Source organism: Ixodes scapularis, unplaced genomic scaffold (assembly GCF_016920785.2).
Source record: "Ixodes scapularis isolate PalLabHiFi unplaced genomic scaffold, ASM1692078v2 ptg005406l_1__unscaffolded, whole genome shotgun sequence".
Classification (NCBI taxonomy): Eukaryota; Metazoa; Arthropoda; class Arachnida; order Ixodida; family Ixodidae; genus Ixodes; species Ixodes scapularis.
In genome coordinates this window covers 24,366-52,328 of record NW_024610454.1, presented here as the reverse complement: position 1 = coordinate 52,328, position 27,963 = coordinate 24,366, and the positions used below count along the sequence as shown (strand labels likewise).

General features: G+C 44.8%; 1 protein-coding gene across 1 annotated transcript in view; it reads left to right on the top strand.

The window, feature by feature from the left end:
* Positions 1–4,035: 4,035 nt before the first annotated feature.
* Positions 4,036–27,963, top strand: part of LOC120841574 (hydroxyacid oxidase 1) — a gene marked incomplete at its 3' end in the record, with an annotated part of 46,300 nt that continues 22,372 nt past the window's right edge. The window contains exons 1-4 of the mRNA XM_042288457.1: positions 4,036–4,193; positions 9,543–9,697; positions 18,206–18,461; positions 19,198–19,358. Coding sequence (XP_042144391.1) covers positions 4,036–4,193; positions 9,543–9,697; positions 18,206–18,461; positions 19,198–19,358 — 730 coding nt within the window. The remainder of the gene's footprint in view (positions 4,194–9,542; positions 9,698–18,205; positions 18,462–19,197; positions 19,359–27,963) is intronic.

Below are 27,963 nucleotides of genomic sequence, written 5' to 3'. Positions count from 1 at the left end.
ATAAGTTTGAGACCACTGCGGCTACAGGATGGCTTGACCTAAGTTAAAGTAAAAACACGCTTCAAAAATAATGATCGATGTCTCTCGTATATTTCACTTTTGATTGGAAACTTCTGTCAGAAAAAAAGAAAGGCGTTTACGAATCTCTGTAAAGCGAAATTAGAACGCAGCTCTTGAGGAGAAGGGGACGATAGGGAGGGGAAGCTATGCCCCTCCTCCTCCGTATCCACCCTCCCTTATCTTCTCCTACCCCTCCTCCTTTCCTCCACCTCTCCCCATTCTTTCATCCCCTCCTCTTTCCCCTGCACCTCCTCCTCTCCCACCCTCCTCCTCCGTGCCCTCTCCTCCTCTCACAGTTCTCTGCTGAACTTAGCATGAAATTTGACGCCACTTAACCAGACCAATTCAGTTTCCCCGCTTAATGGACCTTTTCCGAGAAGCGTTCTGCGCACGCGCGAGCGCCCGATGCCAAGCGGTGGAAGTCGGCACAAAAAAATCGAGGAAATTCGGAATGAGGCTGTAAATCGACGAGTAGAACACGTAATTGCAGCATATATATAATTGTGTTACACAAAAAAAGAAAGTGGACGGAAAGAAAAACACGACGTTTGGGTGGACGCTACGGATTTCCTTCTTTAAAGTCGCGCTAGGCCTACCTCGTTGCGTTGGGCACGCGACGCTGCTCAGAGAGCGAAGCAACTGGTAACGTAGCTCCCATTATTGATTGGTAGCGCAGGTCACTTCCTCGATTTTTTAGTTCGCGCAGCCACCGCCTGGTGCCGTCGGTATATGGAAAAGGTCCATTTAGCGGGAAAAATGGCGTCGCGCGGCATTGTGTCACGTCACCCATAAACAAATTCAGTTTCTCCGCTAGATTTAGCAGGAAGATTGACGTCACGTTCCTTCAACACCAATTCAATTCTCTGCTAAATTTAGCGGGGAAACTGAAACGGTGTTGCGTTCATGTGACGTCAATTTTACCGCTAAATTTAGAGGAGTTACGCTGACGGCGACGCTGCTATACGCTGAAATGGGCGCCTAAGAGGTGCGCTCTAAAACTGATGTCTTTACAAAGTCTCACTGAAACGATTGATTAGTTCGTTCTTATCGCAATCCCCGGCAAACGATCGGAAACATGAGGTAAATGTAGCGCGTGACTTTTACGCAGGTGTGTGAGTTGCCCGTGGAAACCTGTAGTAAGGCGAATTTGTTCGTCTGTTGCTTTTTATGCGGTCGTACGTCTATTTTATTGTTTTGTACTTGGTCACGCGCTCGTCCGTGTAGATGTAGTCATGTACGCTAGTATTATGAGGTGAATAGCAGGGCTGGCTTCGGCGCACGCTCAAATGCCCGTTTGTAGCATACAAAAAAAAATACAAAGCTAAAAGTATCGGAAAGCAAAATGTGCGCATCATGCGACAACAAGATACTTTCCTTGTGTTCGTGCTGTTTGGAAGCGAGATTGAGGATCCAACAAAGATCCCTTCCCGCGTCCTCAATTTAGCAAGCGTACTTACACGTGAGTTTTTGCACGTCAGCCTGCACAATGCGGCAATACTTTGCATTAATTACGTCGAAGATGGAGTTTTCCTCCGTCGTATGGCATCATATTGGGCAAATGCACCGAGAAATTACTGAAAATGCCTAGAAGCGCTTCTTACAGATATTTTATGATAGGCATCTCGGGTCACAGAGCTCACTTTGAATATAAAAGACTCTTAAAACACTTGTGTTGTTAACGTTGAATCTGGACGACGCGATCGAGATTGTCCTGATCTAACTTTAGCGATTAATATTAATGTTCCGAGACGATGTTTGCTAATTTCTCTTACATTTTATGTGAATCCAATCTTCTATACTTACCCTGTAACCTGCATGCAGAAGTTGTATAATACCATCGATGTTCAAGGTATGGACTTTTTTAACCCTTCTTTTATCGCGTTCTAGTTTTTTCTTAATCTTATCTAGAATTACTGTTTCCATTTTCGCTGTACGTATATTGTCCATCATTAAAAAGGTAAAAGCTATTGATGATAACGAAAAAATAAGCAGATGCATGAGTGAGTAGATTACGAATGCTTAAATTGTCGAGAACGTTTTTGTTGCCTCGCTAGTACATCCTGGTTCAGGAAGTAAATATGCTACATATTTAGGCAATATTCACCCCTATTTGGTTCGAAAGATTCCTTCTCCACGTAAACTCCAGTAAAAAAAAAACGTTAAATTTTCTTGTAATATTTTTTTAAGGAGTCGATGGTACATATGAATCTTGCTAAGACTGCGCCTGTGTGACACCAGATGCCCATTGAGGCTAACTTCCGTATGTGTATACATACACACAACATAATAATATTAATAATAATAATTAATAATATTATTATTCAATTATGCTCTAGGTAGACATTTCTCCAAATAATTATTGCACACATTATGAAAGTTATCATAATGTAGCACAACATTTTGGATGCGCTTTCTAATATAATTTGCCGCCGAGGTTCTCAGTCATTCCGTCATGCGTCAGCAAAATCGCAATTCGTCACGGACGCGTAATGTGTTTGAAGGAAGTTGCGCAAAGTTTCGGGGGAGGGAGGAGCAAATGATTGTGGAGATGCGGGTCAGGGAAGAACGTCTGCGGTGACTGACGATCTTCCTGAACTCGTGGCGAAATATCTGGGAACGCAGACGGAAACTTTCTTCGAGGAGGACATCCAAAAACTGTGTGCCATGTCAAAATAACGGATTACATCTGCGAAGTGGTTTTACATGTGAAGAAATAACTAGAGCAGGGTTTTCAACCATCGATGTATCGGAGATCTATTGAGGAGCCACCAAAGTGATGGGGGACCCCATGCCAGCCGGGGAAGGTGCAGAAGGGGGTTTATAAAATAAGACGACTAATTGCAGCGGGGAAAACGGCATACTTCACTGTTATGAACAGGTGAAGTGAAAAGCATCAAGTAAAAGGATGAATGGATGGATAGATGGTAACGGTTGTACCCGTTATAACTTGCGCTAGCTTGTGCCACCTAGCCGGGGTCAACAAAAAATCAATTATCTTTTCTTCAGAGAGCTCGGCGCCTACGCTCACGGCGCTCTTCATCAGACAAATTCACACGTGTAATGTAACCTTGATAGCAGTTCCTGGAATGGAGATACTGGCACTAGCAGGGTGTTAAAGCCTGGCGGTTTTCCAGAGCCTCCCATACCCACCGGAATCAGCCAATCGGTGTTGATCATGTGCCCTTTCCACCAGTGAATGAGCGTCGATCTTCGCAATTGATTCTTTTACCTGCAGTAAATCTGCATTCCCCCTCCCTCCCCTCCCCCCCCCCCCCCCCCTTCCCCTCCCTTGAAGATCTAAGGAACGTTTCACGCCGAAACAACCCACGTATTGTGAGGAACATGTTGACGAGTAAAAAGCCTCCGTGTCATTGCTCGGACAAGTTAAAAAAACTTGTTGACATCAAATATTATTGAAGGTACAGTACATAAAACATTAGGCTGATAAAAAGCAACCTGCGTTTGAAATACCTTTGTCCGAGTCTAGGAACGATCAAGTACCTAACGCTCAAAAAAACGGAAATTGGCCATACGAGACAAGTGATAATTAATCCTAAAATCGCTGCTATCTAATGAATAACGAATCACCAGGTCAAATAAAAAATACATCAAAAGAAGGTACTAACTTACACTGGCTTTAATGCAACCCTCCACACGTGTACCCCCCAATAATACAAATGAGTGATCAGGGGAGTTTCAGCATTTTTATCTGCATCGTTCCACGCGTACATTCGAACCGGATGGCTCAGCTGTGTACAATACCCAGCTAATAATAGGAATAACGATTCGCTTACAATACGTCGGCAGATGTTCAATTACCCCTAGTGTACAGCAAGTTGGTACACCCATAGCCTCCCATATGATACATTTGATGTTTTTTGAACGAACTACCCCTACTTCCTTTGCGCTCAAATAATTTCTCAAAACTTTTCTATCGAATGGTTCTGTTAAAGCCGAGCACCAACGTTAGTAGCAATGAATACTACGGCTGCTGGTACTGATGACATCGTGGTAACGGTGGACGACATCGAACGTACTGGATGCTTCAACATGGGCAAGGACGCCAGGCTTTATTACAACTGTGGAGCGGACCAAGAGGAAACACTCAAGGAGAACACGAGGGCATATTCAAGGTACGCTTCGGGTCCAATTTGTAGTTTTAGGCATGCAAGAAGGTGAATGCAGGAATGGGCAAACCTTCCTTCTACTGGGCCCTAATATTTAAAACCTAAAAGGTACGGTACAAAAAACAAGTTTTGTTTGTTAGTTAAAATAGTCAACAAATATGAAACGCCTCAAATGAATCGATGTTTTGCCTTGCAAATTTGTAGAAGAGTTGTTTTTTTCAGTATTGTTTGCCCCGCAAAAAAGCCGTATGGGTGGTAGAGGGGTTCCTCGAATCAAAATAAAGAATAAAGAATAATCAACTGCTTATCTTTGTTGAACATTGGTAAAAATTATAATTATGAGAACTGGAATTAAAAATGACCGCATACATGAAGAAACTGTGATTACACCCACACGCTCGAGAATGTTAACACTTAAAGGCTTAAGCAAGATTTTCCCAGCTACACCTATGCCGATGAACACTCTAAATTTTTTGACAATCTAACCATTATCCTTTAGATGGTTATTACGAGCAACACGTACACATGCAACACGCGCAACATGCAGTTATCGCATGCATGCAACCAGAAAATATAGACACCATAAACAACTCATGAGGGGGTAATCACGATCGTGTTGACTGCTTCACCGCCTTATTTACACAACTATTGAAATACACTCATAGGCAGATGACGTCTCTGCATTTGTCAAGGTTACTAGTGCATTGCTCTGTACTCTTCAGTATTTCACGTAAAGTATAGTACTATATCTAAGCGTTAGAGGAATATATGTTCATGTGAAAAGCATTGTTGCATGCAATAATTATTCAGCATAATTTCTAAACCAACCTTGTCTAAAGGTGTTTGAATCGGATGTTAGTGCAGCAAACACCCTTCAAAAGGGGTGTTCGCCTTATTTGATTGTAGCAGCCTTTAGAGATCCTTCTTACATCCTTACAAAATAAAAGATGCTTCAGTCAACAGCATCCTATCGTACGATTAAACAGGGTACGCTTCTTAAAGTTAGTTTGCTGAAATTGTAATAGCGATGAGTTAAAATCTCTGGAACAACCCTTTTACAGCCTTAATTGTATAATACATTTTAGTGTATACGCACTGGCGACCGTTTTTGGTATTGCAATAAGAAGGTACTACCACTGATTAATATCGTTCGGCATACTCAGCACGAGATACGTATATGTCCATTTTGGCGTTCATTAGGCAAGGAGTAGGTGTGCAGAATTGATTCCAGTTTATTCATCCAGAATAGACGGGGCTGCATAATTTAGGCTAGTTCGTTGATATTAAATTTTTTTTTATTTTATTCTGAAGAGTCAGATAACAAGGGAACAAAAGGTTTTTCTATCAACGTTATTAAAGTGTACATTTTAGAGGTGCTGTTACTTCCCAGAGATGGCCTAGATATTAAAAAACAATTATTAAGCTCACGTTGCTCTCGTTTTTGATGAAATCAGAGGTACTAAACAACGCATACAATTACAAAATATTAATTCTTTTTTTGACAATCTTTTCATCTTGTTTTGAGGTTTACAAAGATAGGGGGAAGGCTAAAGGGTAAGGGCTTTCCTGCCGAGGCGATATCAGCAAGTGTTCAGAACATTTTACTTTTTAGATAGAAATAAAACAGCTTCGAGTTTTTAGCCAGAAATAAGTTCACCCTATTTGCGTCTCCAGCTCGATGCTCGCCCTCCGGCGGCAGAAACGGGAAGCGCTCTAGTGAGGGTCCCCCGATTCTCCTGCTCAGCGGGCATGGCGAAACTGCTCGCGATCATGGCTCGCGAAATGTCGTTTCCGAATGCAAACAACACTCTTCACTGTCCCAACGTAGTGCTGCAGCCGGTATGGGATTGTGTCTTACTGGAGAGTTTTAGTATTGCGCATAGAAGCGAACGGAAGCGGTGTGCGTTTGCGTTAGAGTTGCGTGCCCCACGTTTTGCGTGCGCCTCATCGCCATGCGCCATCCAAGACCGCAATTTCGGGCTCCGCGCACGCGCAGTGTGGAACACGCAAAGCTAACGCAAACACACAGGGCTTGAGTTCGCTCGCATACGCAATATTAAAACTGACTGCTGTTTCACCGGCTTCCAACGCCAACGAAACGTGCTGCAGTGAGCAGACGTGCAAGCAGGTAGGCGTTCCTTCGAACTGGAAAGGCTGAGATTGGCAAAACGACGGCGAGCAAATACAAAAGTAAATAAATGTTATGAAAAAACTAGTAATTAAAAAAAGGCTTTTTCTTAACTTTTGGGCATTGGGTCTGGAAGTATATTGGCGGCGACTTTGGACGTTTCGCCGATTGTCAAAAGTCGCGACTTTGATAGCGCAATATACTTTACCCACAATTAATGTAATTTTACATCGATTTCTCACATTAGCTAGAATGTTTTCATTGATTTTAGACTATTTTTATTTTATTTGTAATTAAAATGCAGCAATTGGAGCCAGTGATGATAATTAGCACAGTTTTCATAGTCATATTTCTTCGCGCGTTTAAAATTAGATCATAAGCAACAAAAATATGTTAGAGCATAAATAATTACTTATTCAAATATGCGAATTTTAATATTATTATTATAATACAAATCACGGCAATGTATGCCTCTAATTAAGGCCAAGATCAAGAGAATACTCTATTTAACCATAATAGTCTTTCCAGAAAGGTATAATTCTGTTTTCTTTTTAGCATATGAAAAACTCTTACATAGTTTCAAGATAAGCAAACAGTTAAACGCTGGATGTAATATGAAGTCCTACGCGTCACGCGGTGCTATAAAAACACACACACACACATCAGCTGTCTGACTCGGATTTCGTCTTGGGTTGTTGCAGTGAGAGCAGCGTTTATTAGTTTATGCGTTTCGTGGACATATTGTAAAAATTTGAATTATTCTCTTATTCTTGTGCTGGGATAATTGTCATTATTTCCCATGACAATTATCTGAGCGAGAAAAAGGCAGCGAGAACGCACAGATATCAGCACTGATTTTTTCAACAACGACGAATATCAGCCTGGATCGAACAGTATGTCACAAAATAAAGTTTCCGGGAACAACTTTTCTAAGTAAATATTTGCGATGTGAGACACATCTTGAGTCGTGAAAGAATCCGAAATTAAGGCATCTGTCGAGAAATTAAATCCAAAATAGAGATAAGTTTCGGTTTCGCTCCAAAATTAAAACGCGCATCCTTCCGTATTTAATACGTTAAACACCGTTCGTGTTTTCTGGTTAAAGAGGTGACCTGCGCTAACAACACCCTAGCTTCCTCGTATTACCAGAAATAATTTATGTCGCTCAGTGAAGCCAGCACATCAGACAGGCTCAACAGCAGTACGCCATCTCTGACCCTCACTAAACCCGCCATCTTGGAAGTTGAGTGGCGCCACCTATAGGAAGCGAGCATGCCGGCCGTGTCGCGGCGGTCGCCTATTGTTCGCCGCGACCTACCGGTAGCCGCCGCAGGAGCATCGGGGAGCAATGGCGACGAACAGCACGGCAGACAGTGTTCCCGTCGTGATTACGAAGGAATTTAAGGCAGTTACGAGTTCGGAAAGTTCCTTCGGTAGCCGGTGCCGTCGGCGCAGAATCATCGGGAAGTAATAGCAACGAACACCACAGAGGACAGAGGGCGATTACGAATCCGGAAAACTTCTTCGGTAGCCGGTGCAGAATCATCGGGGGAAGCAATGGCGACGAGCAGCACAGCTAGAACAGCGGATAGTGTTCCCGAGGTGATTACGACGGGGTTTAAGGCGGTTACGAATCTAGAAAGCTTCTTCCGTGGTACCAATATGAAGAAGGGAAAACTCCTTCGTGAATCTGGCCGCGTGTACGACGTGAAGGAGGTCCGTTTCGACGGACAAGTGGATGTCACGGAGCGCCGTACTCCGCTAACAAAATTAAGCGTGCCCGCAAAAAAATGTAGTTGGCGTTGAGTGGACCGTGGTAATTATGTACGTTTATTTCTGAATCAGCTTGACAATAACTGGGCGATTTTTTTCGCGCCGTTCCGCGATTCCCACTACTAACTTCCTGTAGGCTGATGGAAACATCCAAGTGTAGGCTTAGGGGGGCGACCGCACTCCGCTTCTTGATTCCGGTGAAGTATTTGCCGCATACTTTAGAGTTTGCCGTCTGTGTCGATGCTGTTCCATCGTCGCTAGAATAGAAAAAAGTTAATTGTATTATTCGTCAGCAGCTTAAACAAAGCGCGAACAGAAAGGTAAGAAACGCCACTAACCTGTATGGACGCACAAGTCGCACCTGCAGGTCGCGCAGTACTCCGCCTCGTACGGCCGTACGGCTTCGAAGGGACGATGTAGTACTTCGTGCCGTGTGCGATCTTCGACGTACTGTTGCAGCCGACCACGCAGCAATTGTTGCGGCTTTCTTGGTGCGGAATAGCCATCTCAGAAATTACAACGCTAACCCACTACAACGCACAACCAACGCAGCGACTGACAGAAGCTCCCCGATGCGATGGACCCGTTTGCCGGTAGGGGCGCCCTGGTCGGGGCTTGGATTAGATGCGCACGGTTCCTATAGTTAGTTGGAGTCGCGAATATTTAGAATAAAAAAAAATCACCAACCTTAAATTTCAAAGTGCAGCAATGCACATAATTCACCATATATTAAGCGAACGTTAAACATTGCTTAGCACATGCTGGGGTCATCTCGGGGTACGTAAGAAAGTTTGTTCTTTCATTGCCTCACTTTCCTGTAGAACCTCGCTATGTAATATGGAGAGTATTGGCATGCGGTAACTGTAGCAGGAAGGTATAATGCATAGACCTTAGCTTGCAGATTAGGAAGTTGTCTACGTGACGCAGAATAATAAAGCAAAATAAATACGAGGTGTTGCTATGATAACAAAACAGATTGTGGTGACGTGCCAAGCCATGGGGTACGATCGGTCAGACGCACAAATACCTAAAAGAAGGTCAATTTGCTACAAAGTACTTTATGTTTTAAAACAAATCGCGTCTCAAAACAAAATAAAATTAAACGCTCGTGTTTAGCCAGCCTAAGGTGGTTCCACGTTTACGCTATGAACAAGAATTTTAGCCAGTGCAGTCCAAGCATCTGGAACTTTTAACATGCATCTCACAATAGTGATACACAAACGCACGCTATTAAGATGTTCATTACAATCGGGACGGGCAAGAATTGCGACTGAACGCAGAATTTATGGGTTCATCGGTACGAGTGTTGGCTCTACGTGCTCCGAGCTGCGGTGCGATAACAAACTCGGCCACCGATTCCTCTAACAGCATCTGATAAACCGGGGTATGATACCGCGGATTCTATGCGAATCCCGAAGAAACCCTACGGAAGAATTCCTGTTTTCCAAACGCAGGCTGCGTCTCCGTCCAAGAGTGCTTCGGGACGTGGCGCAGCGGCAATTGGAGGTAACTCTTTTGGGTGACCAGATGATGTCTATGCCGATCGGGATCTCGCCGACGGCCCTCCAGAAATGGGCGCACACAGACGGAGAAGCTGCCACCGCCAGAGGTAAGCGTGCCTAAAGGCCCTCTATACCAGGGTTGGCCAGAGTGACACGGGGTTAGAACCACCGGCCAAACTTCAAAAATTCAGAGAGCCGTACAAAAAAAAAAAAAGGAAGGAGGGCGAGGCTTCTTTTGACAACAAGTGGTATAAAGGGAACAGTTCTTTCCTAAGGGGGACAAGTATAATTGTCCACTGAAACAAAATAAAACACCAGGCGGTAGAATGTTTTTTCAACCGCTAAGGAAAAATGATTGCATGGTTCGCTACTCAGCATCTGCCCCTGACGCGAGTTATGCGTATATGGTCCGAAATTTTTTTTTTATTTTAACATAGAAACAGGGTCGCTGGACACATATATGTGTCAAAAATCCCTCCAGTACGTTGTGTAGTGCAAGACTGCCAACGTTCTGATTTTTCTTTGTTTAGTTCCAGAACTTTTTTCGTCTTGGGGCACAGTAGGGGAAGAGAGAGAGAGAAAACATCTTTATTGACCCTCAGTTCAGGGTGTCGAAGTGGTGTCCAGGAGAGAGGCCATTCAGAAGGGCGAGGATAGGTGGATCATGGGGGGTTGGTAGCGTCTTTCGATGCCTTCAGCTTCTCTTCGATCGTTGTGATGTGGTGAAGAAGGGCGTCGAAGTTGGCGGGCACGTGTTGATGATTTGTGGGAGAGAGCCACTCTTTCCATGTCGTGGGCCGAAGCCCGGGAGGGAACTTGAAAAGTGTAGATCGGATGGATGGTTGTGCATGGAGGCATCGCCAGTAGGTGTGCGTGTTGTTTGGGTAGCCAGTGCAGAAGGGAACTAAGCTGCTCCCTGAGCGCCTTGGAAGAGATGAGTATAGTGTGGGGAGGATAGCGTGTGGCTCTGTGCTCGGCGTAAAGTGCTGGCCTGTTGTCGGGAGAGTGTGGGAGGCGGTGGTGCGAGGGAGAGTCTGGATTCGCTCAGTTGTCAGAGTGTGTCGGAGCGCCGTTGATGGTATTCATTGCGCTGAAGTTGGGGGTCATAGGACGTAGGCCAGTCAATCGCAGGTCCCGGAGTGGAAGTGACTCGGGAAAGTGAATGTGCTCGTTCATTGCCTGGGATTAGAGCGTGGCCAGGGATCCAATAGATGTAGACGCGAAGGATGGGGGTTGTGTTGAGGGCGGCTCGAAGCTCGCGCGACATGTAGTTGGGGAGTTGGTTGTACTGAAATGTGCGAACTGCCTTTTGGGAATCTGTCAGGACAGTGATGGAGGTGTGTCCTTCGTGGGGGTTGGCGATGGCATGGTGAATGGCGGAGCACAGCGCCTGAGTCTCCAGGAGGTCTGCCGAAGGCGCTTCAGTGTATGTTTGCCTAAGCGTTCTGTTGGTCTGGCGACAGTGAATTGCGGTGCGGCCGAGTTTGGTGCCACGGTCGTAGCTGGCGTCTGTGTAGTAGATGAGGTGCTGGTGTGCCTGAAGTGTGGCGAGTTTTTGGGATATGAGTTTGGCTCTGTGCTTGCGGTGTTCCGGGTTGCTGTCGGGATTCATATGTTTGTGTATGGGGAGTGTGGTGATTTGGTGTATGGTATCCCAGGGGGGTGTGGTTGTTTCGATGGGAGGGAGGTGCAGGGTGTCGTAACCGAAAGAGTTGAGAATGTAGCGACCCTGCAGGGACGTGGTTAGGCGTTGCTGTTGGCCCAGTCAGTGCAAGTCGACTCGCTCCTCGAGTGTGTTGAAGGGGTCCATCTGTTGTAAGTGCTCTAGGGGAGCGTACTGTGGCACGCCGAGAGCAAGGCGGGTGGGTTTGCGGAGCTGTGTCTGGAGGTGTTTTAGTTAACGGGTAGTGACCTGGCTGTAGGGGATATGGTAGAGTACAAAAGGAAGATGAGAGCTTCGATGGCTCGTCTCATGTCGCTCTCTTTGAGGCCTCTGTGACAGCGGGAAACGCGGCCGAGGATGTGTGTGATTTGATTTATCTGTTTGGAGAGGGTGGAGACGGTGATATCGCTTGCACCGTTGTTTTGGATGGTGAAGCCTGAGAGCCTGATTTGTGGGCGTTGGGGTATGGGTGTGCCGTCGAGGTGTACGGTGATCAGCTGCCTGTCGGGATTGTTTTTGCGGTTGGAGATGACGAGGGGTTCCGATTTAGATGGAGAAGAGGCCAGACCTATACTAATGGCATAGCGTGCGACAGTGTGGCAGGCGTGTTGCAGTGTCTCTTCCTGCTGGCCGGGGGAACCGGTGTTGGTCCATAAGGTAACGTCATCGGCGTAAATGGAGAATTTAACGTGGGGGATGGTATCGAGTTGTGCGGTAAGTTTGCTCATGGCAAGATTGAAAAGGGTGGGAGAGAGGATAGAGCGTTGTGGTACTCCTTGGTGTAAGGGAAAAGGTGTGGAGATGTGTCCAGGAATTTTAAAGGCGGCCGTGCGGTTCGATAGAAAGTTGCGGATGTAGTTGTACATTCGAGGGCCGAACTGCGTTTCTCTGAGGGTACTGAGTATGGAGTCATGCGAGACGTTATCAAAGGCTTTGCAGATGTCCAGGCTTAGGAGTGAGCGGAGTTGTGTGGTGCTTTTGTCTTGGAGGAGGTCATTGTATCGCCGAAGGAGACAGTCTTGTGTGGAGATATTCTTGCGGTATACCAATGAGCGTAAAGGGTAGGGCTTTCACGTGCTCGAGATGCCATTCGAGGTGCGTGAGAACAAGATTCTCAAGAAGTTTGCCGGTGCACATGGTGAGAGAAATGGGTCGTAGGTTCTTGATTTCGGAGCTTTTGTTTGATTTGGGAATCATGGTGACGATGGCGTGTTTCCATTCTGCTGGTATGTCGCCAGTTTGCCAACCATTATTGAAGTGTTTAGGAGTTGCTGGAGTTGTGTGTCATCGAGATTGCGGAGAAGTTGATATGTGATTTGATCTTCGCCAGTTGATGTGTTTTATTTGAGAGAGTCAAGTGCCCGCTTTAGCTCATTGAGTGGGAAGGGGGCTTCCATGTCGCATGGGTCGGGGGGAGGAGTTGGAGGTTCTGGTGTGTGTGGGTGTGTCGGTTGGTGGTGGAAAGAAGGTGTCGCGGAGTTACTGCTCGAGGTCGTGCGAGGTAATTTTGCTGGCGAGCATAATGAGTGTGAGGGGGTCGCGAGGTTGAGAGAGTGTGAGGAGTGTGCGTAGGATGCGCCACGTTTTTTTGGTGCCGAGTTGGCCGTTGAGGGAGTTCCAAAGTTGGAGCCATTTTTGGGTGGTAAGTTACTCTGCGTAGGTTTCGGCTTCTTTGGTGATGTTGTGAATTTTGTGTTTTAGGTGTTTGGAGTGCTTGGTTTTCTTCCATTTTTTCACCAATTTGTGCCTAGTTTTTCAGAGGTTGAGAAGATTGGTGTCAATGTACGAAGTAGCGGTTGTGGTTTGGGCTTCTTTGGTGCATTTGTTCTGTGCCTGGAGGAGATGGTCAGCCCAGGCTCTGGGATCAGTGTCCGTCGGTGGGGGGTTGTCGGAGGTATGGTAGCGAAAGTGATCCCAGTTTGTGATGCGAGCAGTATTGCGAAGTACTTTCCGTTTGACGTTGGTGATCAGTGTGAGGTGGATGAGGCGATGATCGCTGCCTAGCTATTCGTCAGATGCGGACCATTCAGCAACGGATGGGCCGTGATGGAAGGCCAGGTCGGGATTGGTATCGTGCTCTACGCTGTTACCGATGCGGGTGGGTTGTGTAGTGTCGTTGGCCAGTGTCATCGACGTTTGGGCGGTTGCTTGTTCGGGGAGGCGCTCATTGTGCTGAGTGTTTGGGTAACCCCAGGACACATTGGGGCTGTTGAAGTCTCCGACTAAGAGGATGTCGTGGTCTGTGTTGTTTTCCACGAGTTTGATGAGCCAGGGAGTGGGATTTGCGACCTTGCGGCCCGGTTGCCAGTACGCGTTGACGATTGTGATGGGATTGGGGCAGTTGCGGGGTTAAAGGGTGATGATGACGTGCTCTTGGTGAGCGGTATTGATATCTGTTGTGCTGAGTTGTATCGACGGGTGTTCCTTAGAGATGTATGTCGTGACGAGTGTGGGGGTGCATGTGTTTTGTCTGCGGTCGGTTTGAGTGATGCTGGGTTGGGTGTAGGGTGTGTATTCTGGAAGGTTGTGAGTGCCCTGCGTGTCCTGAAGAAGGATGACGTCAGGTTTGCGATCTAGCATGTTGAGGTATTGGGTGAGACTGGCTCGTTTACGTTGTAGGCTGCGGCAGTTCCATTGTAGGATGTGTATAGATTGTTTAGATATTGGTTTTGTCATCAGTTGATGAGGTGTCGATATTTTGACGGGGGATTTTGCTTTCAGGGTGGTAGGGGTCGTCTGCTTTTCGTTTCGGGTGCTGAGGGCCCTGTGCTTTCAGTTCTGCTACATCCTGCTCGAGAGCGGCCAGGGGCTCCTGAATGTTTTTCAGAACGAGCATGATTTGCTTGAGTTCGACGTAGACCTGGGGAGTGACGGGTTGAGAGGGGGGAGGTAAGGTGTCTATGTGTTGATTTTCTGGTGCTGGGTTTATCGCTTGTACTGTGTTTGGGGTGTTTGGTGAGCGCTTGGTAGCGAAAAGCGCTTGTTTGTACGTGTCGGATGCAGTAATGGGTTGGGGCATGGATTTGGGTCGGGATGTGTGTGTCGGGTGTAATGTGGAACGGAGTGGCTCTCTCAGCTTGTTGTTGCGGCTCAGACTCCGGGTCCTGCGATGTTGCTGAGTTGAGCCTCGTGGGATGCGCGGGGTCTGGGAGGGTTTGCCTCCCGCCACAGGCGCAAGGGGGGCGACCGGTCCGATGTCACGCCGCTGCGTGACCTCGGTTTCCCCCGCCGCCTCTCGCTGTCGGTGTTCTGGTCCGGCCTCAAACTCCTCCGCACTCCCCGTCACATCGTGAGGGCATGCTTACCAGGGAGCCCCGAAGAGACGCATGCGACTCGCTGTTGCAGTTTGGCCACCCCTGCTCCATACTATAAGTAACGCGAGCCATAGTACTTGGTTTTTCTTCTTCCCATCACCCTCTCCCAAAAATATGTCTTTCCCCACCCGGCAAAGCCAGTGTTGTAGGCGTTACCGAAAAAAGTAACAAAATACGTCACAGCTTACTTGCAAATAAAACGAACTCTTTACCGACCTACGTTACTTCAACATAAGAGGTACGCGTTATCGTTACCGTTAACAAAAAAAGCACGCTACTTTTGCGTTACTTTTTGAAATTATTAATTAACGAGTAGTGCTCGTTTGACGCTAAGGGTATGGATTATGTCCATTATGTCCATCAAGCAACTGAACAAAATTACCTTATGTATTCCACGGTTCCGCCTAAATATTCACAAGAAAAACGCAAATAAATACGCAAAAAACTCAAAAATTTATATGGCTTGGCACCTAGAAGCACGAAATAATTGAAGTGTACTTTTTTTAAGTCTTGAGAAGAAGATGTAACGAGAAACCTACCTACGTGACACATTACTCGAAATAAGTAACGCAAGTACGTTACCCATTACTCTTCTGCAGTTGTAACTATTACGTTACAGCGCTGCCGGAAAAAGTAGCGCGTTGCCGGTAACGCCGTTACTAGTAACGCGTTACCTCAAACGATGCGCATTGGTTGGCTGCAAGTCAGCGCGGCTGGTGGTCAAAAATGGCGACATTAGGATGGCCATGCTACCGAATGATGGGGCACGCGCGCTGTGTCACTGTACGGCAGGGCGCCATGGACGTTCGAGCTCGAAATGGGGTCCAGCGATTGCGGCGGCAGATCGTCTCAGAGTTTCAAAAATTCCGCGTATGATGGCGCTGCCCGCCGAACCAAACTTTATTGCGCGGACTCTACTGCTGAGCGCGCCGGGCGGGGAAAGCGGCGAGTGCTGCGTGACTGTTCGGCTGATATTCGTGTTGTAACTGATTCGGGACGAGCTTTTGTCCAACGCTGACGTAGCCTCCCCAGGTGACTTTGGTGACTCAGCACGAGGGCCTTGGTGTACGACGAAAGTAATCCCTGGAGAAGGGGAACAAGAGGGACAAAGGATAAACATAAATCTCCAAACACAGCTAGGCGATTGGTGAGCGACCGAAAAAATCCACCTGGTCCGGGTATCACAGTGTAGCACAGTCACGCTTTAAACCGACGTCGTCTGCCATGAGGAAAAAGAGGGAGAGAATGTTTTCTGCCGTTGGAGAGGAGGAAGGGGCTTGTGAAGGGAACGTTAGCGCCACTTTCCTGTATACAGGAGTGTTAAGTGGATTAAGGAGTGAAAATCTAATCAACAGATATGGTTCGTTGGCTTTCATTTCGATAATCCTGTACAATCCCCAAATGAGCAGTTGAGCGAAAAAAAGGGATATACCCTAAGCTGTATAGATACTCTTTTTTTTTTTTTTTTTTGGGGGTGGGGGGGGGGAAGTTGTATTAAGGCTTTTTTTTCCCCCAGTTTTCTTTCAATAGATACCCAGCCTACACAGCGTGTCTCTGCACTCGATTATATAGGGCGAATCATTCTTTGTGGTACCGAGTGTCGCCCGAGGGTGGTGATGCAAAGCTGTGAAGAAGCGTTTGAGCGCAAAATGGCATAAAATAATTTGACGACGGCTCACGTTCGAGAAAATCACGACAAGTTGGGTGCCGTTTGAAAAAAAGCATTCAAAGTAATTGGGAGGTCAAACGGCTGATATATAATTACTAAGCAACTCTGCATGAGTATTGAAAACCTGTAACAAAGCGCAACGTTTTCTTTCTTTTTTTTTTTTTTGCTTTCTGTTCTGTCAACATTATGGCGTGTTAGTATACGCTAAACTGGTGCCTGATGTCTTCCCTATAAGGGTGAATTTAGCTGGTGGAGGTTGAGAACCTTCAGTACAACCAAGCCTTTAACGCAAATCGGGTTATAAGGCTGGCTTTGATATTTTGATTTTTATTCTCGCATACGAATAACCAGAAGCCGAGTTTCTATATGAGAGAGTTTCATTAGATAGTGTTTTCAGGCCACGCTATTTTTAGTGGAAGCTCGCGATGTCATTTCGATGCATTCTCTGAAGCGCGCGCCCGTAGTAGTAGTGGGCTTTTGAAAACGGTCTACTAATACTACTATAGCCTCCTCTATACTCGGAAAGCCTGGCAGTTCGACGACGGAGCCATAGAGTGCCCGGTCGGAGATTTAGAGCGCGAGGATCTGGTAGCACAGAGCATCAAACAGCCCTTTCTCGGGGAACCTGGACGTCAGCGCACAGCTTTTGCAGCGGCGAGGACCCCAAACACACTTGCTCGCTCGGGAGAAGTGTGTTTCGGCGTCTCGCCGCAGCGGGGTGCAAGTCACGTGGCTCTCCTCTCATTTGTTGTCTGCCGCTCTACTTTTTCCATTTCGGCGGCCGCTTCTCGTGGCGATCTGCCAGGCTTTGTAAGTATATAGGAGGCTATGATATTACATATTATCATGCCTGAATATGTATGCGTGGATATAGCAGGAAAGAGACTCTTAAGAATGATATACAAAAAAAACAAAAACGTATTAAAGACCCTTTTCAAGATACATTCTGGCAATGTTTATAACTATCATTACCTGAGTGCATATCAACTGAGCATTATAATGTCGATCTTCCTGCGGTCGATGAAGAAGGAAGTTGAAGACAGGCACTCATGATGAGCTTGTACATTTCAGACATTAGTTTCACTGCCAGCGTGACGAAACGTATATTCTCCTTTACGCTACGCATTTGAGGTCACGTAAATTCTTGGCATTGTCGCCTTGGGGGCGCCCCAGAAAACTCGTGACAATAAAATGTAGCAAACATTTTTTTAATCTTTTTTGATGAGCGACACGCACAGAATGGTAGTTTCTTGTCACCATAAAAAGTGAAAGAAATAGAAAAAAATAGTGCAGCGAAGAACATCGTCACTTTCGTACATCTCTTATTTACATAGGGATATTATATTCTCAGCGTCATTAGCATACAGAAGTCTAAGCTGGTATTTGAGACACTAGATAGCACTGAATTTCTCAAAGTGTGTATAGAACTATTTGAAAACAAAATATCTGGACTGCTTTGACAATTACCGAATTTTGTAAAATGCGTATAAAGAAACAACAGGAGAAACAACAAATACTTATGCAACTGCGCATAAATTCTTTCGTGCTAATAAGGTACACGATTAATCTTGCAGTTGTTAACAATATAAATATTATATTTCCTTACACGCCGAACTTTCTTTCTCGATAAGGGGTTGTCTCTACGTATACTCGCGCACAATGTAGAAGGCTGATTCGCTAACTCGGTTTATGCGGCGATGTTAAGCGCGCGTTGCTTCTACGCACTGACTGTTTAGAGCCACAAAAGAACAAGGATGCATTTATTTTCTCACCCCGAGCATGGTGGCCAAGCTAGACCAAAGCGAACCTTGCGCAACCGCCCAAAGCTGCATCGTTGAATGGGTTTTAGATATCATTGGAGAAGGATATGTACCGGCTAGTAGATGGGGAACCTGGAACTGGGAATCTAACACTTTTGACCTAGTTGATATTCTGACATCTTTAAAGCAGTTCTGTTTTTCTGTTTTAGCGACTCAGGCTGAAGGAACCGTGATGATTCTTAGTGTCTACAGCAGCACTTGCATTGAGGATGTGAAGAAGGCAGCACCAGAGGGACTTCGCTGGTCCCAGCTGCAGATCTTCAGGGACAGAGACCTTGTGAGAAACCTCGTGAGACGCGCCGAAGATGCCGGCTACCGGGCGCTCGTGCTCACAGTAGACATGCCGGTGGGTGGAAACAAAATTCCCAGAGCGAAGAAGAGCTACAGCACTCCGGAAGGACTCAGGTGCGTTAAGTTTGGCCTTTAAAAGAAGAATCAATGTATGCCGAAAGGAGCGGTTCGCATAAGAGAAAACGTTGAGTAAAAGAAGGCGTCTTGCGGATGACCATTGCGTGTTTTGAACAGAACACTATGGATGCAGTAATGAGTACTAGTGACCTATGATGGAGAGAGAGTAGGACGTACATGTCTGGGAGGCTAACCATACAGCGCCTCAGTGTGGTAGGCAGCGTGTCCGTAACAGAGTTGTCCAAACGTCAGCGTTAATTCCCTGAAACTTTAGAAGGTAAAAAAAACGCAACTGCAAATTGCTTGGCAGTTGTGTGACATACGTGAAACTAAACGTAAGCGTCAAGCTGTGGGGGTTAGACGAGTTGCTAAGCGACCTCTACTCTGGCATAAAGGCCACGTGACGTGAGGTAACGTGATCTTATTTTCCCACTAAATTTTGCGGGTGAAACTGTCTTGTTGTCTTAGTTTCTCAGCTAAATATAGCGGAGAAACTAGGTTCGCAAGTAGGACCCGTGAGGTCATGTCATGTGACGTCGATTTCCCCACTAAATAGAAAATGCTTTGGTGCATAGGTCACGTGACGTTATGTGACATCATGTGACGTCAAAGGCCACGGCTTCACGAAATGCGACTTCACAAAATCCGGACCCAAAGAACCTTTCACTTTAAAACCTACGAATAGAAGAAATTGAAAAGGGCACAATGCGTTTTACGGTGTCTTTTAATTCAGATTCGCTAATTTCAAAGGAATCTTGGAAAGCGGGTACACCATACCGAACTCGCCGCTTTTCAAGAAGAGGGGACTGACCGACCCTTCGCAAACATGGGATGACGTCAGCTGGTTGATGAGCTTCACCAGGCTACCCGTGGTTCTCAAGGGAATCACCACCGGTGCGTGTCACTTCCATAGTCTTATGCGACATTTCGAAGAAACATTATTGCCTTCCAGTGGAAACTATTTTGAGCTAGATTTAGAGGATGGCGCTTGGCTACTTTTGACTATGGGCTTCCAGCGCTAAAGATTCATATAGCATATTGCTGGGCTCGCGGCCCTGCCAGAGTGGGAAAAACTTACTCGTCTGCTAGCAGAGCCGCCGTGTTGCCTTTCACCCTATGTAGTCGTTTAAGGGCTGTTTTTAACGCGGTTCATTAAAAACAATTACTACTTGTGAACTGATGCAAGTTAACTTTAAGAACACGCAGCGTCACATTCTCGTCAGGTGTGTTTGTGTTTCCGGTGCCGTTAGGGAGGGAGGAAACCTAATGGTGTCCGCGGTTAGAAAAAACGCGGCATTGACCCATCAAAGGAACGTCGCCACTCTGGAAAAGTGCTCCCAGCAAGCAACATTGATGCACTCTAGCTTCATGATACGAGCCGAGCCGCGTTGTGGCAATCTATTGACCGCGCCCATAATGAAAATATATGCCGAGAGATGGCCGTAGCTGACATGCACCCGACGCTTACAATGTGCGCCCTGGTGCTTTCGTGATGCTGGTGGCACCGTGGGTTACCATCCAAACAGTAGAAACATGTGGCGTGAGACGATGTTGTCATGCAAGAAGTCGCGCGCCATCTAGACAGTGTAGGATGTTCATAGGTCTCAAACACGGAGCGCATCGACAGTGATATATTTTCCCTCCTACTCCGAATCGGATACATTTTTTTTTAAATATTTTTGAGGGCCATTATTAGTGTCTAGCAATAACAGGCGGCTTACGTATACTTGATCGTTACTGATACTTGACCGAAGTTAATTAAAAGATACAGAAAGATAGAGACAAACATCCTGACAAATATCACGGTGCACTTTTAACATTTGATTGTATTAGTGGCAAATAAGTCACTCTAAGTAGCATGAAGACTAAGCTTTTAGCGATGGTTCATCGGTCCCATGGGCTCAAATTCCGCAGTTCCCTTCTTATGGCTGGGTTCGCATAGATGCGACTGCAGAGTGCAAAATGAAAATTCGACGTATCATGATTGGGTACTACAAGAAAACGAGAGGAATTAGCTGCGCGTGAATTGGTTACCTGTCGATTCAATGTGCTTCAGTCACATCCAGGTAAGCGCGGCGTGTTGTGGGCTACCTTCATGGCATACGCAACCGTCCTCCCACCTTGTCCTCCGCGCACATTTTAAACATATTCGTTACCCTTCATTAGTCGCTGTAGGACTAGAGCCTTTTCTATTGAGAGAGTTTGGCAGCCTTTTGAAGAAGCCGATATTTTGACAACATCGGCTGGGAGTCTAACCGGGAAATGGTATGTTCCGACCACCATATTGCATTGGTGACGCTAAAGAATGCACGACCGTCTCTTAATAAAGGAGGGGGTAAAGACGGCAGCAGAACGCGGCAGATCGTAAGCGTTGTCATCAGTCGTCCCGGCAGAAACGAAAACAAAAGAACCGATGAAGATCAACGAAAGAAAGCACGCGAAATATTATGCATGTTTGTTTTGCCGCGACGAGTTGAAGTTTTTTGAGTGCTCATCAACTTTATTTATTTGTATACAACGGTCGACGCCAGAATTTTCGCGCAATATAAAGCTAGAAAAAGAAAAGATATGCACCTTGCAAGTGATGTCTTTCTTCTTTGTTAATGCTAAAGCGTCGCCAGCGATATGTCCCGATCGAGACCATCAAAATCTGCGAATATGCCCCAACCGTCCGTTCATGCCCCGCCTGGATTGCCCGGTACGAAGTCGTGCGTTTTCCGCTTTCACCTCCAGCATTTCGTCGATTAGAAAATATATTATTTTCAATGCGAAGCTTCGCCAAAGAAGAAGCGTCGAACACGCCAGGCGAGAGTACAGAGACATTAAAGGCACGTACAGGAGAAGCAGAGTTGGTCATCACGTCGTCGTCAAGCTTAACCGCCTCCCGGCTAGGACTAGAGGGCGGACTCTGCTGGATGCAAAGACTACAGGTAAATGAGTTCACTTCACCGACTATCCTCTGAAAGTCCTCATCGGGCAGCTCACTATGATTTCGATGCTTGTGCTTGTTGCACGTGTTGTAACGTATGAGGTCTGATCATAAAGTTTCGACACTGATTTTGTAGCGTAAAAAAAGAGGGCAGCACAGTGATGAGCGATTAGGAGTTGAAAGAAGGAACGTCCCTGCGCCTCTTTGCCAAAGGGCGTCGCTCTGTGAACATTTGGAACTGCGCTACACGACTTTGTATGATCATACACACGATCATCCATGGCGACCTCTCCATAAACTGCAAACCAAGGCGAGAGCGAACACCAATTTTACGTCAGACTCTGTAAATCTAAAAGAGAGACATTTAAAATGATTTAGAAGGCTCATATGTCAAACGGTAATGAGGTGTACGAGGCGTTTTGAGTGGCACTGGCTCGGCAAAATGGCAGAACCTCACTGAAGTCAAAGAGAGGTCGGATAAGATCGCCCTACTGTCCTTCGTTTCCCGTTTGCCGTTTCTGAAGTGCGATTGCAACATAAAACACTTCGCAAAATTTACTTCTTTTGACGCAAGCCTGCCGAATCATTTCAAAGGCCTCTGTCGTATATTTTCCAAGTTTGACGGAGAATTAATGTTCGCCCTCGTCCTGGCTTACAGTCGAGGAGGAAATCGCTATTAAGCCCGTGCACGTTCACGAAAAGCCCGTGTAGCGCAGCTCCAAATGTTCACAGAGCGACGCCCTTTGGTATAACGAGACACAAAGGACCCTACCTTTGACTGCTGCGCCCGCATCACTGTGCTGCCCTCTGGCTTTAGGCTACAAAATCTGTCTCAAATTGTTTTGATTACACCTCGTGCGAATTCTTGCCTCCTACAAAATAGAAAGGAGCACGAATCGCACTGGTCCCCGAGAGGCGCGAAAATCATGATAATAATATTCAATCAATCAGTCAATTTTATTAGGTGCCCAGGAAAAACCATTTCGTCTTGGTACTGGCACACCGGACATTCAAATACATTAAGACAAGGAGCACATTCACATTACAAGATAAAACATGAAAATTATAACCAGACGAAAACACACAAACATCGGAATCAGTGACAGAAAATTAGAGGGCAAATATTTACATTAGAAATTCATACGTTGGTGCGCCGTGAAGATGATCTGTATAGTCGGGAAAGTACAACACGCAGAAAAAAGAAAAACAGAAAGTATAAACTGGCGAAGTTTCTCAACACATTAGTGGCCACGTAGCCCTCATACCATTTGTAATCATCTTAAAGTAGTTCAAAAGTGACTGTAAAATGTCTTTACGTGAGCTTCAAGAGTAAAACCGCGTGCTCACAAAGTCACAAGAAAATATTCGTTTCAGATTCACTGTAACTTCTCAGTGCCTTTCAGCTCTGCCTTAATTGGAACAGGGTTTTGATTGAATGGTCGAAATTCTTTCGTCTGAAGTTAGACATGTTCAATTTTTCAAAGCAACCGTTATAACAATCCAATAACCTGGGACTTGGAAACAAATGGTTAAACTATCTAGATGTATAAAAAGGTTAATTGAGTCTTGTAGGTATTCTAGGAATCCTAATATTCACTTCAGGTAAGAGACTCGGGATATCAATTAAGCTGTGAAGGGTTTTAAACAAAACTACCAAATCCGCCTTTCCTCTACGTCGATGTAGGTCAGGTAATGGGTAATTGAACACGTTCCAAAAGATATTTCATAATCCAAAGATTGCTCAACTCTTGCCAAATAGCGATACTTCAAAATTGAGATAAATTTGTGCTGCACCCGTTTAATTCTCAGTGAATTGGTTTTATAGATTCCGTTTCAAGACCACCAAGTCCGACGAATATTCTAGCGGTGAGCGGCACAGTGAGCAGTAAAGGGTTAAAAACGTGCGGATTGTTGAATTATCTAGTTAGGCAACACAGAGGGCCAAGCACTCGTAACGATGCGCAAACCATTTTGCACACGTGAATATCAAACCTTAGGTCCGAATCAAACACAACACCGAGGTCTCTAATTTTGATTACACGAGTCAATAAGGCCCCCTCAACTCGATAAAGGAAACCTCCATTTCGAGCTTTCCGACAAAAATGTCAATACCTTGGTTTCTAATACTAATAATAATAATAGTAACAATAATAAATAATAATAATAATAATAAATTTATTTAATAAAACTAGCATGTCCACGTGACAAGTCAGTTTCGTCAAAGCCATCCAGGGCTTGTATGACTGAACCTATCTGCAGTGGCCTCAAAAATAACTATGCCACGTACTAAAAAAAGTTTGAGTCAGTTCCAATAACATTTGTGACACTTATTACACTTAGACTCAAGGGAAAACACGTATACACACACCTACACATATGCACAAACACGCAAGCCGGTCATTGTCACCATTGAAGAAGGTCTTGATAGATGTTATGTTCTTGGTGTTGTGGTTCTTGAAGCAGAAAGACTGGGTGTTGTAAGTCGTGTTGATTTGCTCAAACATAAACCAAATAAAATAAAAATAATAAAATTTGGTGTTCAACATTCTTTATAGAACTGAAAAGGAATTGTGAAATAAAATTGTGACGGATTACAGGGCCTCGTTGGTAGATAAAAGATGGCGAAGCGCTTTTTTGAGTTTCTTTTTGGATGTGAAGTCGAAGAATTCGGAAGTAAAGAATTGAATATCTGAGGGACATAAAAAGATCGCAGGTTCTTGCCGTAGCGGGTGTAATATACTGGAACAAGAAACCGTGAAACCATTCTCAGTTCTCGTGAATTAGGTGAAGGTGCTTTAAAATCCTTTGTCCAATAGTGACTTAGTATAACTGATTCCAAAAACAGTGATTCGAAGGTGGGCATGGATAAGGCCTGAAAAAGATTCACGTTTGAGGTTGAAGGTTTGTTATTAACCTCTCGTACAATACTTTTTAAGATATTATTTACTTTCTTATGCCATAATCCAGAACATTGGCCGAAAACTGTAATGCCATACTGAAGTATACTATATCCTAAAGAGTAGGCTAAGAGCTTGCGAATTCCGAATGGTAAAAACGTCTTAATCTTGTAGAGTAAGCATAGGACGCTTCTTAGTTTTGAACATACTATTGTCAAATGGGAATTCCATGAAAGGTCCGAATCAAAGTGGATGCCTAAGTATTTTACTGTCTCTGAGTAAGGAATTGGACTGCAATGACATCCTACACAGTGTGATGTGTGAAGAAGAAAAGGAATATTTAGAACCACAACTTTTAAAGGATTGCGAAAGCAGACAAGCTTTGTTTTGGAGATATTTATGTTTATAAGATTAATTTCAAACCATTCCATGAGTTTATGTGTACATTCCTGAAGCATTTGTATTGCTGTATGATAAGACCGATGACTCGTTAGCAGGAGTGTATGATCAGCATATTGAAAAAGGGTACAGTTTGATACCATGCTAGACATATCATTCACATATATATTAAATAGAAGAAGAGAAAGAACTGAACCTTGAGGAACACACGCTTTTAAGAAAAATTTGGCACTGTATACACCGTCGATCGAAACCACTTGGGATCGATCTTGCAGAAAATTTTGTAATAGACACAGGAAAGGTCCCCGGAAACCAACAGAAGATAGTTTTTGTACCAAAATCGAATGGCTCACAGTGTTGAACGCCTTCGCAATGTCGAGGAAGCATGCACAGCTAAACAGGTTGTGTTCAAAACCTAAATTTAGGTTGTCAGAGAGTGTTTCGAGCAGTGCTTGTGTACCCCGTCCTGGAATAAAACCATATTGAGAAGAAGCTATCATGTTATATTTATCAACGAAAGAAGCCATGGTTCTATAAATAAATTTTTCCAATATTTGAACTAGGCATGATAGAATAGATATTGGTCGATAGTTTTCTACTTTATCTCGTTGCCCTCCCTTGTAAAGCGGTTTTACAATGGCAATTTTCATTTCATTTGGAATAGACCCAGTCTCGATTATTTCGTTAAACAAGAAGAAGTGTGTCCGGTATGTACCTTAAATTTCTGCGAAGAACAATAAGACATATATTATCGTGACCTAAAGCTTTATTAGGTTTGAGCCCTAATATGATCGACTCCAAATAATTAATGGACATTTTAGGGAGAAATGCGGAAGTTGAATTCGAATTCGGAAAAGATGACGGTGTGGCATTTGAGCGTGCTCTGGCCGAGAAGGAGGCGAAGAAGTTGTTAAAGATACTGGCCGTAGCTTGCGCACTATGCCCAAAAACACCATTGAAATTGTTTGCTTTTAAACGAGGCGATGTAGCTCCGCACAATTCGTTAATTAAAGACCAGGTTTTAATTGAGTTGGATCGAGAGTCAGTGAATTGCTTCTGAAAATAGAGCCGCTTCGCAGATCTAATAAGCGCACTTACTCTGTTCCGTAATGTTCTGAAGTCATCACGTAGGCTGGTGTTATGAGGCGAGCGGCGACACCTTTTCCAGGCCAATTTCTTAAGTTTTATAGCAGATAGTATTTTGGTATTTAGCCAGCGGATATTTGTTTTCTTTTGCTCTAGCATAACAACCCTTTTTGAAGCTTGCGAGAACTTCTTGATTAGTAGCACAAAGGATGAGTAGATGTCAGATTGAGCTACAGATCGTTGAAAAGTATACCAATCATGAGTAGATATTAAGTGATCGAATTTTTTTTTATCTACAAGTTCAAGACGACGAAGCTTTTTGGCGATTGGTTCTGAAGCGCAAACTGAAAATTCCAAGTGGCAGGCTACAAAGTCATGGTCCGCTAGTTTGTGATATAACTCCCGCATTTGTTGTAGTGGATGAAGATCTTACATTTATATGGTCAATTGCCGAAATCACTAACTTGTCTCCCGAGATTTCTTCCCTTGTGGGTGCAAGTATCAGAGGTTCAATACCGTGATCGGCCAAAAGAGTAAGATATTCACAAACCAAAGATTTGGAAGGCTTCAAAAGGTCGATGTTAAAATCGCCTACAAGGCAGAGCGATGCATGATTCGGCAAAGTTTGTAGGCCTTTATGCAGGTCAGAGATAAATTCGGAAATTTTTCCAGACGGCGGTCTATAAAAGGCAAGTAAGTAGATTTCAAAGACAGAAGTAAAGATACGCAGTGCTATTATCTCCGCTGAGTTGAACGATAACTGTACATCCGAAGAAAACAACGCGTTTTTTAAGAACACCGCAATTGCACCACCGCGTTTCTTGTCTCGTGTGTAGAATATGCTTTTAAAACCAGGCAAGGGGAATTGGTTTACATTTTTGCTGTGAATATTAACTTCCGTAAGGACGAAGACGTCAGCTATGGGAAGTACGGACTTTACAGCAATAAGAAATTCATCCCAGTGCTTATTAATGCTTCGGATATTTACATGAAATAAATTGAAGGAACAACTTGAGTTAGGGTTGAAGATTTCTAAGAAAGATTGAAGGTCTTTTAGCTGAAAGAAACTAGTCGTCAGACCTAGTTGATTAGATCGAGTGCATCACTGTCAGCGATGCGAAGGACTGTTGAGCTTTGATTTTGTTTTGCATAAATTTTGCCAAGCCAAGTTCATATGTATTTGAAGCCTTTCTCCTTTCCTCTTGTGCGTGCCATCCAGAAGAGCTTCCTATTAGCGTCAGTAAGATTGTCGTTGAAGTATATTGGAGGATGGGAATCCTCAAGGGGATGGATCTTAAGCTTCCCCGAGTGGACATCCAAGTTTCTTTTAATGGGACTGAGGAGAAACAAATCAGGATTGGAGGTATTGATGCTGTTCTGGCCGGCAGACGTTGAGCAGACATCATATGTGCCGGTTGAAAATCGATCTTCAACTTTCCTGCCAGGTCAGTCATAATATCTGCAACTTTCTCATTCGACTTGAATGGAATCCCATGTATCTCCAAGTTCGGGAGGCGATTGGTTTGATCTGTGTCATTCTGGTTGGAGTTGAGCTGTTGAATTTCCTTTGCTTGCTCTGCCAAGACAGAACGCAATGTACTCATTTCGGTTTAAAGTTCCTTGATGACGTTGTCGTGAGATTTGGATGACTCCACAAGAGAGTCGTATTCTGATGAAAAAAAAATTCAGTGACTTGTGCATCTCACTCAGGCTAACTCTCAAAGTATCTACAGTCTGCGTCAAAAGCAGCAGAGTATCGACCTTTGGGAGTAGCTCATGAAGAGCACCAACTGAGTCTTTCCAAGAAAGAAGTAGGTCTAGTTTTTCATTAACTTCTGTGAGCTGTGCTGGGACGGCACTAGTGTTCGTTGGAGTGGATGGAATATCAAGGCTTTCCAAGTTAGCCTTTGACTGCCTTCCGCGGCATGCAGGGCAGCGCCATTTGTCTACCTTCGATGCGCTCATTCCCTTAAATGTGCTTTCAGAGATACCTGGGCATTTTTTTCCTAGGTGGTAGACCTAGGCGCATTCATCGCACTTCAGGTAGCGGCCGTCATTTGGCATGGAGTCTGAGCATAGTGCACAGAGTTCAGAAGTAGCCATGATAGTCGATTTCAGTTGAGGAAAAATGAGGAAGGTTATTGTCACCGAGGTTATGACTAAACAAAAGGAAAGCAGAATGTATAGA